The following is an 18,326-nucleotide window of genomic DNA, read 5'->3' on the forward strand; positions in this document are numbered from 1 at the left end:
GCCTCCAGCCCCCGGGGCTCTGTGTAACTGACACAGTGTCAGTTACACAGAGCCCCAGCCGCTGGAGGCTCTGTTTAAGAACCGGGCTGCCCGAGAGCTACTGGCTTCGGGCAGCCCCCTTGCCTCCAGACCCTGCGCCCCCAGCCGGGCACTTCCCCTCCCGGGCTCCGGCGGTGCAGGGTCCGGAGGCACGGGGCTGCCCGAAGCCGGTAGCGCTGGGGCAGCCCGGCTCTTAAACAGAGCCTAAGAGGAGCAGAGCCTCCAGCTGCGGGGGCTCTGCTCCTCTTCGGCTCTGTGTAACTTATACAGTGTAAGTTACGCAGAGCCGCCGGAGCCCCGGAGGGGAAGTGCCCGGCTGGGGCACAGGGTCCGGAGACATAGGGGTTGCCCAAAGCCCGAGCGCTGCCAGCTTCACGGTTTGCTGGGCAGCCTCCAGACCCTGCGCCCCCGGCTGGGTGCTTCCCCTCCCGGGCTCCAGCTGCGCTGGGGAAGCACCGGCTGGGGGCGCAGGGTCTGGGGGCTGCCCGGGAAACCATGGAGCTGGTAGCACTGGGGCAGCCCTTTCCCCCTGGCTGGGAGTGGGAGGGAGGAGGGGGCGGAGTTAGGGTGGGGAAGGGGCGGAGTTGGGGCGGGGCTAGGGGTGGGGAAATGGGCGTGGCCGTGGCCCGTGGAGGGTCCTCTTTTTTTATTTATGAGATATGGTAACCCTAGTTTAAAGAAGTAGATGTAAAATAAATGTGACCGGTTCTATGAAAGTGTGTCTGTCTATCACCCTGGATTACTAAACATACCTTAGTTGGCTGAGATAGGATCATGTTGTTATATCTAAACTAGTATTGTTTATGTGTCCTCCTAGTCCCTGAAGTTTTTCTTTGTCTCCGTAGTTGCTTCACTATTGTTGCTAATAAAGGAAGAAGCACTGGTACAGATTGGCCACAGGTGGAGTATTTTTAACTACTGTGTCTAGCTTTGCACTGAGTAAGGTTAGATGATGTGGTGCAACAGTGTTAAACACCAGTGCCCCATCTCCACCCTCACGCTCCCATTATTAGCACCAGTACAATAGCAACAATGGGATTTTTTTTTAAATGCTGGATGACATTACTCTAGGATGTGTCTAGCACTAGAAAACTTAGTACCTGTCTTACAGCAACAGAATAGCTGCAAAGATGCCTAATACAGGGATCATGCATTTTTACCTTTGTGTCATGAAAACCTGCTCAGAGTAGGATCTTTCCTTTACCCAACATGTACATTTTCATGACATCCTGGATTTAAAGCCTGACCCTGGTCTACACTAGCACTTCCGCCATTACTAACACTGATATAGTTGCATCATTTAGCAGCAGTTGCTGTAAAACAGGTATTAGCATCGACAAGGCCCTAGATGGTCACTGCTATGTTGTGCCAGTGTCTGAAACATGAACACATGACTTTGTAATTTAAAATAGAAAAGTTTCAACACAGCACAGGATACCTTTTGTTATGGCACATGCTTGGTGAAAAGTCTCTGTATTTGAGATTGTTAAACTTCTTCCATACCTGGCACAGCATATATAGTTAGGTACATTTCATATTTTACTTTTTGGGCATAGTCTCACTATAATACGTACAAATGATGGGGAAAATGAAGTAAAATTGGTATGAAAATGAAAGTAAAAATATGTTAAAACACTTCCATGACCATTAGACAATGTGCCCAAGAATAGTTAAAATGCACAATTTGGAAAGGACAAACTTAAAAAGGAAAACCCCAAAATTAAAAAAAAATAATTTTTTTTTACTCATTTATACAAGATGATTTGGTATTGCTGCTGGAACTCTGCCATTGACTGGGAGGGTCAGATGCCCGTATGGGCTAAAAAGAAAGCCTCAGTGCAAAATTGCTCAAGCAGTAGCTCTTTCAGGGTAAGGGATGTTCAAAGGGTATAATAAAAAATAAAGACCAGCCTTAACCCAAACGTAACATCAAAACAATCTGAACTCAGGAGGAAACTATATGGTCAACATTCAAAAAATGAATATTCAGAAATCTGTAGTGAATAACTCCAAAATGTTTCACACAACTATATTGAAAATAGTCTGGTAAAAAAGAGCTAATCTGCTACTCCTGTAGGTGGGGTAACTCTCATTTCTAGACCAAAGTATCTTTCTGATATGGTTTTACAAAATAGTCAGAGCCTTCAAAACATTGATTTTTTTTTCAGTACTGTGTCTCAAAATACCTTGTGTGATTAATCTTAAACTTCTGTTCCCCCTTTACAGCCAAACAGTCTCCTTTTCTAGACACCACACGTGAAATTTCAGGCAGAAAATATTTTCAGAGTACTTTGGGGAGCAGGAGTATCAAAATAAATCTTATAATGGAAAGTAGGTTACAAATGTAACTATGACATCATGATCATTTTTAATACCAAAAGTATGCATCCATTATGGTGTTTGTCATACATACATATTCCATGAATTCAATAGACTCTGCAGTAAAATCTCTGGTTAAATAATGACCTAAATTATGTGATAAATGACACACTGTATATAATATTGTAAAGTATTTATATGTGAAATATACTGAAAAGGTGCATCTGCACATAAAACCACAAAGACATCTGGAGCGTTGAGAAAAAGTTACAATTCCCAGCTGGGACAAGACAATTGTTAAGCCAATAAAACAGATGAGTTTTAGAATCAAGACCACACACAGCAAAGTTTGATCTCTGCTTTGATAGGGGCCTTATTGAGGTTACAATGCTGCTAAAGCAGGACTGTTAAAGGAGATTCACAAACTACCTTAATGGTCCTTAGTCTCAAGATTTTTTTATAGAAGTGCTGCTTTCCTGTTAATTATTATTAATGGAGATATCCCATCTCCTAGAACTGGAAGGGACCTTGAAAGGTCATTGAATCCAGCTCCCTGCCTTCACAAGCAGGACCAAGTACTGATTTTGCCCCAGATCCCTAAGTGGCCCCCTCAAGGATTGAACTCACAACTCTGGGTTTAGCAGGCCAATGCTCAAACCACTGAGCTATCCTTCCTTCAATATGCAATGTAAATAGTCATTTAAGCAATTGTACAATAAGCAAAAATATGTACAGGATCAGATTGTCATCAATGTTGAATGTCTATAGTATCTATTGACTTCATTTGGAGTTCTGGGTGCTCAGCGCTTTTGAATGTCAAACCTACAGTCTTTACAGTTATGTGAATGTGAAGAAGTTCTGTATTTTTATTGTAAATAAGCCTAACTCCCATTGGTGTGGTGCTATGAGTCCAGTTAGCAGAGCCCTAGAGCTTCAGTTCCTCAGCTGCCTCCTGATATGGTAGGGTTCTGAGGCTTGGTTAAGAATAAAAGTTGTAAAGAGTACAGCTATATTAACAGCTGTCAGTGGAAAAGCTGGGACTAAAACTCATGGTTTCCTGGTACACAGCTTAGTTCACCTTTCCCTAGGTTGCAGAAAATTATGGGGGAAGTTTCATTCACTCCCTCACAAATGTGGGGGAAGGTTTGACAGAGCTGTCAAATGTCTGTCACCTCACGGGAATGACACATGATTAACAGCAGGCACAAACTAGGGCATTTAGATTTCTAACAACCTGATTGTGGCTGCAGTTGCTTAGATATTTGAACACCATAATAAGAGAGCCAGAATTGAGGCCCTTTTAAAAAAAAGTGATCCTTAATACTAGGACTCTTGCAATTAATATTTTCAGTTCAAATAAAATTAACAAATGATCCATCAGCACCCAAATAAAAAGCAAACTTTTTTAAAATTCAAGAGTCTTAATTTTTATTGTGGTATCAGCTGAAAATAAGAGTACTAAGAAGATCACAAAAAGGACTTTATTTGTAGTATTTGCAGGTCTGATGAAATAGGGAAGTACAGGAAATTTGCCATCCCAATCTCCTGACCAAAATGGTTTGAATCCATTGGGAAAAGCTTTAAATAAGTATCCAAACCAAATCTCCCAACTTCATTGAGGTTTTCCATCCCAGCAGGGATTCATGGCTTTATTAATTAGAGAGCTTACAAATGGTCCTTTAGCTATAATTAAGTGTTGTAGCAGTTTAATATCTGATGTGTGTTCTTGCAGGGACTTTGCTGGCACGGGGATAGACTTAAGGATCAGATATGCAAATAGCTCTGAGTTCCATTGGCTTCTAAAATTCCAGGTGATAAAATAGAGCTCAGTGTCTAGATAATGAGGTTGTCTCTTTATTTTAAATATCTCCTCTCTCATCACCATCCCTCTAATTAAATTTCTTTCTTCTCATGCAGGGACCCTCTAAAACTACAACAACTGCAGAACCAAATTCGTCTGGAACAAGAAGGTGGCCAGCGGTACCATCACCACCAGCAACATCAAAACCCTCCCCCATCTCCTCCTTTTCCTCCTCCCCCGTCTTTCCAGGAGCTGGTGTCCTGCCAGTCTGTCACTTCTCCTGTGCAAATGAGCATTCTCAACTCCCACACTTCCCCAACCATGCAGTCATCCAGCACTTTCAACTATGCCCGGCCTAAACAGTTCATTGCTGCTCAGAACATCAGCCCTGCTTCAGGTTATGTAACTCCTTCATCTGGGTCTTCCACATCCAGCCTTCCATCCCCTATGTCTCCAACTGCCTCTCAGAAACAATTTGGCAGAGCACCTGTTCTCCCTTTCTCCCAACCATTTGCTCCAGAAGGGGAGTACCTGTGGTCTCCATCTTCCTCTTCGCCCCCACCCCCTCCCCCACCAGTCTTTAGTCCAACTGCAACATTTTCAGTTTCTGATTCCTTCCCACTTCCCCCACCTCCTCCTCCTCCTCTCCCTTCCTCAGTTTCCTCACCTTCCCGCAGTCTTTCTCCAACTGCTAGATTCTCTAACTCCAGCCAGTGTCCAGCAGCGTTCCTTAGCTCCATGTTACCATCCCAGCCACCGCCTATATCTGTCAATGCACTAGGACTTCCAAAAGGTGTTATGCCTCCGTGAGTATACACAGCTAATGAACTTCTTACATTTAATTTTATTGTTTATTAATTTTATTGCTTCTCCATTTTTATAGCTTTTTGGGCTCTCTGCACTGTGGCTAACTGAGAGGGGGTGGGGGAATGACTGATTCTTGAATCAGTGGAAGGAATTGCAAGGAAATCTCCCTTCGGGCCAGAGGTCTTGCAGTCACTTTCATAAGGTGATACTTGGCTTCTGACTCTAGTGATTTCTGTACATGGAGGAATGTCAGGGAAGAAGACACTGATGAGAAATATCATGCTGTATTCTGCTTATGGAACAAAGCTGCAGAGATGGAAAATGAAGAGGCACAATGGCCTACTGATATTTGGTTATCTTTTTTTGCTCGGGGTGTGGAAGAGAGGACGTGGTGCTGGGGATTTGGAAGAACTGTGTTTAAAAAACAGGAAAAACACCACAGACTACATCAGCACCAGATATTTTCTCTCCCTTTTGTCTCCCCGCAAGGCTAAAATATTGTTCTGGAGCATGCCAAAAGCCCAGAGCAGATCAGTTTGTCTTTCCATTGGCACTAGATTCTCATTCCATTGTTGGAGAACAAAGAGAAATGCTAAAGAACAAAAAATGAGAATAGCTGGCTCCAAGGCTTATTTATAACTTTGTTTAAGGGCTTTCTAAACATGTTCACAGTATCAAGATAACTTGCTCAGCTACAGATTTGGTGCAGTAGGAACTTCTGTTATTTCACTCCAAGGTATGTGATGGAAGACAAGGGAGAGATAAGATGGACACCAGAGTAGTAATTCAGGTTTAAGTTTTTTAAAAAGTGTTTCTCTAGATTTACATCCTGTGTCTTATTATGATATTTGATCACAAAATAAACAGAGTTAAGGAGAAAATGAATAGTTTCATTCACTCTTGCAGTCACTCTAACTTTGTTTTGTTTGCCTTCCTGTCTCCTCCTTTCCATTGGCTCCATTCCTCTAGTAATACTCAGTTCTAGTATTTGTTCAGGAACAGGTTTGCAGGTACATTCAGCCCTGAAATAGTGATTTTTGTTTGTTTGTTTTTTGATTGGTGCAGCCCACAAAGGTCCCAAGTTGCCCTGGGTATTTTACCAGAACTCAGTGTAGCTGTTTGTGTGTGACCTCCTAAGGCACTTTTGGAAAAATTCTGTCAGTAACTCAAAGATAGTAATGAATTTGTCTGCAATGTAAACAAAACATTGTAATTTTAATTATAACATTTGGTGGTGTTAAAAGATCTATTACATAATTCAAAAATCAACTTGTTCTGTCTCTTTAATTTTTACTTTTAGTTTCTCTTTTCCTACCAAATTTCTTCTTTCCTCTTACTGTATGTTATCATATCCTTTCTTAGTTTTTTTCAGTGTCTGTTTCCCCTTTGGCTTGTTTAACAGTATTCTCATTGCCATCATCCTCTATCTACGCTGCCACTCTTTTCTGTGTTTTTTCTCGTCTTTCTTTCCCCCAAGTTCTTTCAATCTCTCACTTTCCATATTTCTGTCTTCCCAAAATTTCTAATTTATTGTCCCATCCCCTCTTGCCACCTCCATTTCCCCTTCACTCGTCCTTCTTCTTTGTCATCTCTATCTTTCTATGATCCCCATTACTGTAGTACATGAATACCTGTACTCTAATGTATTTATTCTCACAACACCCCTGTGAGGATATCTCCCATTTTACAGATGGAGAACTCAAGCACTAGAGGGGCTGAATGACTTGCCCAAGGTCACAAAGCAAGTTGGTGGTGGAGGGAGGAACTGAACCCAGGTCTCCCAAGTTCCAGGCTAACACCACAACAATTAGACCATCTCTCCTATCCCTTTTCTTTGCTTTACTCACTTTTTTTCTGAGCTCTCACCCTCCACTCACTCCAGTACATGTTTGTTGCTTGCCTGCATGGGTCTCCATAGACAGAGCCAGTTAGTAGTATAGATGAGACTAGACTGAGCAAAATTAACTGACTGCCAATCACCTCCAGTGATGTAGAAGGAGCAGAAGCTGGTCAGCTCTGCAGCCTGTAAAAGGGAAAAGCCTGGATGATCAGCCGTCTAATCCTGGCCTATACTCCTTGCTATTGCCTTGCTATTGATGTCCATTGATTCTAAAAGGAAGACACTGTTTCCTTGGTAAGACACTGTAGTGTGGTCGTCTGGGTGCTGAACTTGGAGTTGAGATCGGGAACTTGTAATTTCAACTCTGACATGCATCATGAGCAAGTCATTTAATTTCTCTATCTCCATTTCCCAATCTATTAAATGGGATTACAAATGATACATTATGCGTTGCTGAAAATGAACTAGTCAAAGTGTGGAATGCATTCTGTAGATGGAAATGAGCAGTATCTTTATCAACATTGGAGAGTCCAGCATAAGCCACGGTCTAAAGTAATGGAATTTCAGCTTTAAAATAGATTTTTACTACCATTGACATCAATGGGAGTAGGGTTGGATCCTTGATTGTTTTTTAAATACTTTACATTAGCTACCTTTCTTACCAACTGCTTTTATTAAGAGAGAGACCATTCTTGCAGCAAACTTTATGGTCACTTTCAATGCCTTCCCCTCTCTCTTGTCTTTTTATTGCTGGTATTTCTTTGCCACTTTCCTAGTATACTTGAGGATCACAGAATATTAGGGTTGGAAGAGACCTCAGGAGATCATCTAGTCCAACCCCTTGCTCAAAGCAGGACCAACACCCACTAAATCATCCCAGCCAAGGCTTTGTCAAGCCTGACCTTAAAAACCTCTAAGGATGGAGATTCCACCACTTCCCTAGGTAATCCATTCCAGTGCTTCACCACCCTCCTAGGCTAGGTCTACAGTAGAGGGGGGGATCGATTTAAGATACGCAAATTCAGCTACACGAATAGCATAGCTGAATTCGACGTATCCAATCCGACTTACCCCGCTGTGAGGATGGTGGCAAATCAACCACCGTGGCTCCCCGTCAACGCGCTTACTCCTACCTGGGGTGGTGGAGTACTCACGTCGATTCGGGGATTGATTGTCGCGTCCCAACGAGACGCGATAATTCGATCCCCGAGAGATCGATTTCTACCCGCCGATCCAGGCGGGTAGTGAAGACAAGCCCCTAGTGAAATAGTGTTTCCTAATATCCAACCTAGACCTTCCCCACTGCAATTTGAAACTATTGCTTTTTGTTCTGTCATCTGCCACCACTGAGAACAGCCTAGCTCCATCCTCTTTGGAACCCCCTTCAGGTAGTTGAAGGCTGCTATCAAATCCCCCCTCACTCTTCTCTTCTGCAGACTAAATAACCCCAGTTCCCTCAGCCTCTCCTCATAAGTCATGTGTCCCAGCCCCCTAATCATTTTCATTGTCCTCCCCTGGACTCTCTCCAATTTGTCCACAGATATCCACATCAGATATTCACAGCTCATGTTTGTGTGTATGGTCTTCACATGATAGTTCACTCTCTTCTGCCTCTGTACTGGCTTCCTGTGACAATGGTAGTCAAAGATCTGAAAAAAAGAAAAGAGGATTTTTGAACTGCTTAGTCTTGTGTCAGAATCTGTAATATAACCTAAATAACTTGCCACCCAGATGAGTTGGAATTCTTGTGGAATACTTTTAAAAGTGATACTTTTTGGTGTTCTGATTACATTAGTATATATTGTATATTTGTAATATTTCTTTGATGCTCTCTTCATTTGAATGTAATGAAGAAATATTATATTAATTCAGATTCAGAACTGGCTGGAGTATTTTGGCATTTTTTCATCAAAAAATGACTTTTTGATTAAATTGAAATTTTCACAAATTTAATTCCATGTTTGTTGAAGGTCTTAGTACTAAATTTTTAAAAATTGAAAATAAAAAAAAGGAATTTTTTATTTCATTTTGGTGGGCAAAATCCTACTTTCTCTTACTTTTTAACTTATTTTCCACTAGGGAAAAAAGATTGTGAATGGGGAATATAAAATTCGGAAAGTGGGTTATTTTTCTCCCCACTGAAACAAAACAATTGAAACTTTTTGAAAAATGTTCAAAAAATTGTTTTGGAATTTAGCTAACCAAAATATGATGAAAAATGTTGAATGAAATGAGAAAAAAAATCATTTATTTAAAAAAAAAGTTATGAAATATACTTATTTGTTTTGGACCAGCTCTATCCAAGATTCAAGCAAAGCATGTAGCCCCCCCCCCACTCTAATTCATAGGGTCCCACAGTTGAGCATGCAGCCTTCTCTCCATTTCCCCATAATGGATTTGCCATGCCAACTGGGTACAACTATGGACTAGAGAATAAGTAATGTGTCTAGATTGGGGATGGGGGGGTTGGATAGGGTTACAGACAGTGTTTAATTTGTAGTTAGAGGTGCTGGGCTCAAGTTATTAGGTGCTGGGACTCAAGCAAAAATATTTTTTTTTACATTCATAACTGAGGCAGTAAGCCCAGAGCTACTGGGGCTATGAACTGCCAAGCCTAGAGGTGCCAAGGCTTAGCCCTGTCAAACCCTGGCACAAATTAAACATTGGTTAGAGCCAAAAAGGATGGAAGTTTCCTGTAAAACAGAAGGCAAGAGAAACATGTGATTGAAGTAGCCCACATAAGGTCAAAGTGTCAAAGGAGACATCCTGATCTCTCATGAGTCTGACGTCAGCATACAGCAACTCTTATTCCACACCCTAATTCCTGTTTGCTCTAGCTCAAACAGGAATTAATTCACGGAAGTCCTATGGTCTGTGTTATGCAGGAGGTCAGACAAGATGATCACAGTGGTCACTTCTGGCCATATAAACTATGAATCTAGGAATGAATTAAGTGACATGGAAATATGCGCAAGAAATAATACACTGGGTTGAAATGACAATGGGATAGGATTCCCATGAGATAGGGAGCTCCCAGAGGCTGTGGGTTTGGCAGCAGCGTCTGAACCAGTTTGTACAATATGGTTTCTAGTTGGATGGTTTTGATGAGCTAGTTTGCTGCCAGTGTATAGATTTACAGTCTGACTGTCCAGAACTATGAGAAACAAAAAAAAACCTAATTGAGTAGATTTCTGGGTCTACTTCACAAGTGCCTGACATTCAGATAAAATGAAGAACAGTTCTGGATGTAATAGTTCAGAGTGGTCTGACCTAGTCAATGCTGTGGGCCAGATGCTACTTTTGGGGCACCTTCATGAGCCCCATACAGAAATATCATTCCAGATTCTAGAATCCGATCTTTTTTTAGGATTTGGGATTTAGCCATTAAAGCATTTCTGTGTAGGGTTAAGAAGTAATAAAATTAAATAGGAGACTATTCAAGATAGGGGTGCCCCCAGGAATATTTCAAATGGTACACATGTCCCTACCCCTCCCAACTCAGGGAGGAGACTCTGGCCAGGGCTTCACTGTGGTCAGTGCACTGTCTCTGCAGAGGTAAAATTCCCCCTCTCCACTGCCTACAGGAAGGGATGGGGTGCCAGCTGCACTAACCATAGGGAAGACAGGAACAGGGAGCCATGAGGTGAGAGGACAGGGAATCCAACCTCTCCCCCCAACACCCAACCAGCTCTCAGGCTGCACAGACCCAGCAGTTGCCGCCTCCTCTCCTGACAATGCCTGGGACAATAGTGCAGGCAGACCATGGCCAGGGACCCGCCGCCCTCACTGGGCGTGATGGCCTGGGGTGCCCATATCCCTGCCCAACAGGTGAGCCCCTACTGGAGTCCTAGTGCTGTGGGCTGGGAGGGGAGGGGACTGGAGGCCTCAGCACTTCCCTAGCCTCCAGCCCCAGGTGGTGCAGCTGCAGGGATGGGGGCTGCAGCTTGTATGCTGGGGCTTTCCATGAGGAGTTGGGTTGCAGGGGGCTATGTGGTACTGGTTCCCCTGCACAGTCAGTGGCATTGGAAGAACTGAAAAAGTTGGTGGGGGCAAGCTTGGCCTGGTCGACCCCTGGGACAAATCTGAGTGAGAAACACTGCAGTTTAGTTGGGGTTGGTCCTGCTTTGAGCAGGGGGTTGGACTAGATGACTTCCTCAGGTCTCTTCCAACCCTAAACTTCTATGATTCTATGATCTACCATATGTTGGCATTCCATATGGTAGAAATTGTTTGTTTGTTTTTTACAAAGGTATTAAGCAAGGGCAGTGCTTGAAGTAACAAAAATCAAATTGTTTTCAACAGCAGTTGAACAATAATGTTTTCATATTTCCCTCCACCATCAGCCTGACCATCCCAGAGCCCTCGAGGGAGCCCCAAGCACTCCACCAGTTCTGCTCTCTATTCCATGCAGTCCCAGCCCTTTCCACACTCCCCTCCCTCAGCTCTACTCCCCATTTCATACAGTCCCATCTCTTCTCCCTGTTCTACATGCCCACAGCCTGGCTCCCCTTCCACACTTCCCCTCCTCCCAACTTGGCTCCCCTTCCCTCAGGCCATTGGTTGGACCACCTTGTACTAGTTCATCATTAAATATTTATTTGCACAATTTTACTGAGAAAAAATGTCAATTGAATAAAATACTTAGTACTGCCAGGGTGGTCAAGTCACTTTACAGTCACTAACACTTTCACCTAGTGAGATTAGTAAGGGACATAGGGATCACTTTACCCATCCATCAAATACAGCCACATTTGGGATGGAACACAGTAGTTTTTATCACCATATAGTAACATTTAGAGAGGAAGTGAAGAATGCTGTAGTCAATTAACATTTCAGAGAGAAATAATGGGGGCTGAAAATTGTTTATTTCTGAGTTGGAATTTGGCCAATATCCTATTGCTGAATCCTTGTACTTGGGGGTCTCTGTTTTTCCTATTCTAAAGAACTCTATGTATTAGTAGATTTATTGGTCCAGCTCAGCCTTCAGCTATGTGGAGGATAACCCTATTAACTTCAAGGGGAACGATACATGTGACAGAATCCAAAATTGTGCCCATTTTGTTTTCTGACAGAAATATATGGAGGCGAGAACCTAAGTTTCATCAGCCATCACAACAAAAGTTTGATACAAACCCAGATTTTTCTCTGATTTGCACCCATGCACGTCAGTAAGTTTGGATGGGTGTCACTGACAGCAAAATTTTGACCCACAGACCGATTCTATAAATGCAAAGCGTAAACCACTAGAAAGAAAGCATGGAATTAGTCATCTGACAATGACAGATGGCATCCCTTTCAGAGTAGAATAAACATGCATTTTCAGTTATGAATATATCAGTTTAAAAGGATCTTGACTGTAGGACATATCTAATTCTTTCCTTCCAGCAGTTGCATTCTTCAGTAATGTTGCCTAGGTCACTAACAGAGGAGAATATCATGATGCACAGAGTTTTTAAAAGGACATGACTGTTGACGTAACTTCATACTTGCTGTTCCTATTTAACTAAACCTTTTAAAGAGAAAAGAAAACATCACTTTGGAACACTTCTGTAAAATTAACAAACTGTATTTTTCATCATTGCTGATGCTAATTTTAATTGCTGTTTCCATGCTCTTCAAAACTGTAAATCAAAGCATTATGGGGATAAGGAACAATGCAGGGAGAACAGTGCAATGTTTTTACCTTTACTTGAGCCAAAGCAGCTGGTCTGCTCTTCCAGACTTATTCTGTACATTGAACTTTGCCTCAGTAACTACTGATAAGCCAAATGTTTTACTGACTTCCAGGTTCCCTGCATCTATCAGTGATGATGGTGAGCATCATAAGGGACAGCCACCTATGTATGTGTTGTCACCATATAACTCTCAGTCCCTCATTACAAAGGACATCCCCCACTTTAGAACACAATTTATTGCTCTCCTATATAAATCTGGCATTTATTTTCCTGGTGTTGTGAATTATGACTATCACAGTTTGCTCAAACTGAGTTTATGGTCAGTGTGGTTTATGCCAAAACATTCATGTGTTGGATGGGGCTTCTGAGAGCCCCTTGCTTAAAAATCCCACCACCAAATTGAGGATAAAGATTAAGGTGATTTCCCTGCCTCTGAGGGAGCTCATCTCATCTCTGTAATGTTCATTCATCCCTGCCAAACTTATCTCTGGGGCTCATGAAAATACATCTGAAGTGAAAGTTTTGAAATGAACTGAATTTCAGCAAATGTCAGGTTTGGCTGTTTTTGTTTTTTAGTTTTCCAGTTTGCACTCATAGGATTTGTCAGAGGTCCAAGGGAGAGAACTTCTATGGGAGCCCTTTATGAAAATGACAATTTATCATTCTGCTAAACTAATGAACCACATTGTTCTTTTTCCTTACAGTAACACCTAGAGGCCTCAGCAGAGATTGAGACCCCATTGGGCTAGGCACTGCACAACACAGAGAGAGAGCTCTTTTCCCAAAGGTCTTACAATGTGAATAGACAAGACAAAGGATGGGAGGGGAAACTGAATCATGGAGAAGTGAAGTAATTGTCCCACGGTCACACAGCAATTCAGTGGCAGAATCAGGATTAGAACCAAGTTCTCCTGACTCCTCACCCAATGACTTTCCCAGTAGACCACACAGCTTCCTATTGTTAAAAACTTTCTGCCCTATTGTCCTCCCTGTGTCCTTCATCTTGAGCTCCACGTATAGCTCTCTAGGAAGCTAAGTCTTGTATGGCTATCAAGGATATGAGCAGATTCTCCTAGATTGTCCTATGAAACATCCATGTTTTTTTTTTTTAAAACGGAAATTTTAAATTTAATGAAATGTGCACACAAGTTACCACTGAAAATATCTTCTTTTCATTCTTCTTAAAAGAAAATAACTAAATACAACCACCATATATCCATATTGTAAGGGACTGTGACATAGGTGGTCTGGCCTAGTGGTCAGAGCTGGACTAGGGTCCACACATCAGGGACAGTAGTCTTTGAGCAGGGGTCAGAGGGATTGCTATAGACCAGGTTCAGTAAGCAAGAGCTGGGTCAAAGTCAAGCCAGGGTTGGAGACTGGAGATCAGAGATAATACCAGGCTAAAATCAGGAGGCAAGAGTCAGGCTCAGAATCAGGCTGGGGTCAAAGACCGGTCTGGGGTTGCATCAGGCCCAAAGTCTGTTTTGTTGTCCAGGCAACCTCCTGGGGCACTCTCCAGGGTTAAATACAGTGGTTGGCCAATGAGAGGGCCGCAGGGTACTGTCATTCTGGGTCATTTTGGGTGGTACTTCCTACGGCGCTTATTTTCCACAGTGCTCGCTGGCTGTGCCTCTGCATTGTTTCTTGGCGTCACTGTGGGACTGTCAGCTGTCACAGGTTCTGCAGATCTAGGTTCTAATCACCCGTCCTTACAGATGCATTTGAACTTTGAATGCCAAGTTGTGCCCAAGTCACAAATATAAACCAAATATTTTTGGCAAACTGTTGTGGCAAAAAATGCAGGCTCAATTACACTGAAATGTTTTGTGAATTTGTGTTGGTTTTGCCAAATTGTTCACATAAAGAAAAAAAATCCAAAAATGTCAAACCATTTTGAGATTTTGGTTTGAGATAATTTTTTGAAATTTCCTTCAATTTTATTGAACCAAAAAAAAAAAATCTTGTCTGGATTTGACCTTTAAAAAATGGTCAAAGTTGAAATAAAATGTTTTGTTTTGGGTTGAACAAAATGTTTCATTCAACCCAAAATTAAACTTTTTTACTTTTTGATACTCTGAGAATTCCAAAAAATCTCATTTTCGGTTTGACCCAAATGAAATGTAGTGTTGGTTTGTGTTTTCTTATTTTTGTTTTTTTGTTGTTTTGTTTTTAATTGCTGGTGAACTAAAACATCCATTATTCTCAGTGTGAGAGTTACTTTATTTATGAGTTACTCAAGGCTAAGTAAAGTACAGACCAAGAATTTTACATCAAGGGGAAAGATACTCGAGGTTGGTGCAGTAGCCAAAATCCTGACCTCCTGCATCTTGACCGTGGTTGCATCTGGAAGGCTTTATTTTCCAGATGCTTTTTATCCATTTCTTTTTCCAAATGATTGCTGAAGATGCATATGCAAAACATTTAAAAATGACCAGTGACTTACTGTCAGTGTAATCAAAACAAACTGGTGATGAACATGCACTCTGTTGGAGAGAGGGAGTGTGTACTGATTTATTTACCTTGTTTTGTAGCTTTTTGGCCTACCAACCTGGCTAGTATCCTATACGTGTTGTCCCTGTTGGCCAAAGCACAGAACTTTACTTCAGACTTATGAAGGGATGTCACATAAATGTCTGTAAATCAGTCAGAGAAGCTTCTTTTCTTTTTATTCAGATATTAATTGATTTTATATATAAAAACAAGTTATGGTGTGTTGGTGGCAGGGGTGCTTAGTGCACTAGCCTTTCAACAATTGGAGATCAAGGTTGATTTTGGATAAATCACAAATAGGACTGAGTTTGGCCTCCTCTCAGTCCCTAGTGGATGTTTGTTCACATCACATGTATTTGGCACGTTTGTCAGTCACTGCTCAAGAGAGACCCAGGACTGCAATAACTAGAGTGTTTCAGACTAAGATCCATGGGCTGTGTTGAGTAGGGAAATTCGCGTGTGTCCTCCTTCTCTACCTTTGGCTCCAGTCAATGCTATATTAATCTCTTCATTTTCATGACTATCCGTTCCAAACACAACCTTTACAATAATTGTATGGGTGAGGGGCATGCGTTAAGATTTATTTTGCCTAGATTACCAGAATTTCAGAAAGGGCTGGATTTTTTTTAAACTGAAATCAAATGTGCCTGCCCATCTTTGGAAAAATGTTTCACAATGGATATGACATAATCTCAATTATAGGAGCCAGGAGGCACTCAGGCCTAGATCTTCAAAGCTATTTAGTCTCCTTCCCATTGAAATCAATGGAAGTTAGGTGCCTAAATATCTTTACTGATTGGGTCCTCAGATACTTGTGGTGATGAATGACAATATGAAAACCTAAATAAGTTGGTAACTTGTACAAGTGGAGTGGGCTTGATCTGAAACTAAAGAAAGATGGTTGTGGTTTTTATTGGGTGAAAATGCATTTTAATTGCATGCCTTGCAGAAATGACAGTCTTGGGTGATATGAACCCAGTTTTTAGGTGAGTGGCTCCCTCTTTGTTGTTGAACCTCTGAAAAAAGGATCAAACATGCTGGGAAATATGTATTGTACATACCTGGTTTCATCCTAGCTGATCTATGGGTAAGGTTGATTTTTAATCACTCTCTTGCCTTTTTCTTGTTAAGATACTTTCCTGGGGGGAAGTAGGTGAACTTTGTTACCTTTGTTTCATTTTGAGGGTATCATCCCTGAGTCAAGACTCTGCCGTAGGCAATCCTTCATTAATCCAAGTGCATTTAATTAGCACTACTGAGAGGAGCTGAATTTTGGAGTTTTAAAACCTCATAGTATGTATGACAGGACCAAACTAAAAACATTTGTTCTTTATGTGCAGTCAAAGCTTGTGACCCATGCTTACCATAATTCCTCATTTTAAAGTAATTGAAAATACTTTACATGGATAAAAATTTTCTGTGTGCTGGAGCCAGAACAGACTTTTGTAAGGCTTTGGTTATAAAAGGAGAATCAAATTAATGTTCATTTAGATTTCTGTGAAACTGAGCAACATTGACGGCAAAAAAGAACACATCCTTGGGACTGTAACAACCACCAGCCTGTTGCCCTTGTTTACTCTGTCAGAACAGTGAGAAGGAGGAGTGGAAAGAATCTCATCCAATGCACACACTTAATCAAAGCATGAAAAGTGTTGCTGGTTTGGCCTGCTTTCTAAATAAATGTTACAGTGAGTATTCAAAACAGGCTGGAATTGAGCCAAGGTTCCAAAATTCTCTGCTGTCAAAAGTTTCTGCATGTGAAATAATTAAAAGTAAAATATGTGGCGTGTCTATGGGCAGTTTCCCTGTGCCCTCTCTGGCCAAAAGAATTCAAATTTATATGCTTGAAGTTATGCATCTAAATCCAGATCTGGGCCCCTAAATAAGAGGGGGGTTTGAAGTCAATGGAAATTTCGGCCTGATTTTGAAAGACAGCATAAAATTTTCAGCCACAGTTTTGTGCTGACAGCTATTTGCACCTATATTTTAAGTCTGCCTTTTCTTATTTTGTCCTACAGCTTTAATCCTCCCACTGTGCACTGAAAATCACATTAGACAAAAAATTCACATTCAAATCCACAAATAAATTAGCAGCATTTTGTCTATTGTTCCCTAGAATAGGCTAAACATAGGCATGGGAGCAGCCACGAACAAGAAGAAAATTCTCAGGACACAGTGTGTCCAGATAAGTGCATAGGGACGGTGAAACCACTGCAAAAGCCAGTGAATAGATGGTTTGGGTGACAACCAAAGCAGTAGAATGGTAATCACTTGAGGTGGTGGTCTGAACTGATTGCAACAACCATGAAGGGAACTGGTGTTGCTCATTACATGGGCCATGCCTTGGAGGGTAAATTGTAAATCCAACGGTGAACGAGATGGGTGGGCACCAGTGGCCAATGGCAGAGCTCCATTGGGAAGGGGCAGATTGTGGCAATGGCATATGTAATCCCTGATGGGGCCAAAGCTTTGTCTCCTGAATCTCTCCCGTTCCCTAAGGGCCCACTTTTCAGGTCCCTGCAGTGTTATTTCTCTTCTGTCTTTGCTATATAATAGCATGACCACCCTTATGACCATACACACCCAATGTCTTTCTATTTATCTCCATTTTCTTGTCACCATATTGAAGCTCATGTCAAAAAATGCATGTTTGAAAAGGTAACTTTTTTTTGGTGTACCTAAGTGTGATTTAAGAAAGGGGGATAGAATCATAGAAGATCAGGGTTGGAAGAGACCTCAGGAGGTCATCTAGTCCAACCCCTGCTCAAAGCAGGACCAACCCCAACTAAATCATCCCATCCAGGACTTTGTCAAGCCGGGCCTCCACCACCTCCCTAGGTAACCCATTCCAGTGCTTCACCACCATCCTAGTGAAATACTGTTTCCTAATATCCAACCTAGACCTCCCCCACTGCAACTTGAAACCGTTGCTCCTTGATCTGTCATCTGCCACCACTGAGAACAGCCGAGCTCCATCCTCTTTGGAATAGGAATAGATCATCTCCATGAGGGGTCACAGCTCTCCCATCTCCCCTTCTCTCTCCAGCCCCAGTCCAAAACAGTCCAGAGTTGTTACAAGACATATCTATTTGCTAAGGCTTTTGAGGGCTGCTAGCTGTATAAATTTTTTTATAGTTATATGTCAAAGGCAGGTTGCCTGAAGTAGCTACCTCCATTGTTTGGTTCACGTTTTGTAAATCTACATAAATTTTGTTGATAAACATATCGTTACCCCCCTTGACTCAAGCCAAAGCTCGGGAGGTTTGTTTCTGTTAGGAGTAGAAATTGATGAGTGAGATGGGTATCTGTGATGCAATTCTGTTTGTTTACAAAGAATGTACAGGGGCCTGTT

The 18,326-nt window shown here is 41.8% G+C and overlaps 2 protein-coding genes across 9 annotated transcripts in view; one reads left to right on the top strand and one right to left on the bottom strand.

Annotated features, from left to right (window-relative positions):
* The window catches only part of PALLD (palladin, cytoskeletal associated protein), a 338,505-nt gene that overhangs the window by 275,442 nt on the left and 44,737 nt on the right, over window positions 1–18,326 (top strand). For all 7 annotated transcript variants that reach the window (XM_034770761.1, XM_034770764.1, XM_034770760.1 and 4 more), the window contains one exon: window positions 4,276–4,965. In XM_034770761.1, coding sequence (XP_034626652.1) covers window positions 4,276–4,965 — 690 coding nt within the window. The remainder of the gene's footprint in view (window positions 1–4,275; window positions 4,966–18,326) is intronic.
* The window catches only part of CBR4 (carbonyl reductase 4), a 93,150-nt gene continuing 83,068 nt past the window's right edge, over window positions 8,245–18,326 (bottom strand). Inside the window, exon 9 of one of the 2 annotated variants that reach the window (XR_004645769.1) lies at window positions 8,245–8,455. The gene's annotated coding sequence lies outside the window, so the exon portion shown is untranslated. The remainder of the gene's footprint in view (window positions 8,456–18,326) is intronic. The other variant, XR_004645767.1, reaches the window with a different exon arrangement.

The sequence above is a fragment of the Trachemys scripta genome, chromosome 5 (genome assembly GCF_013100865.1).
Source record: "Trachemys scripta elegans isolate TJP31775 chromosome 5, CAS_Tse_1.0, whole genome shotgun sequence".
NCBI lineage: Eukaryota > Metazoa > Chordata > Testudines > Emydidae > Trachemys > Trachemys scripta.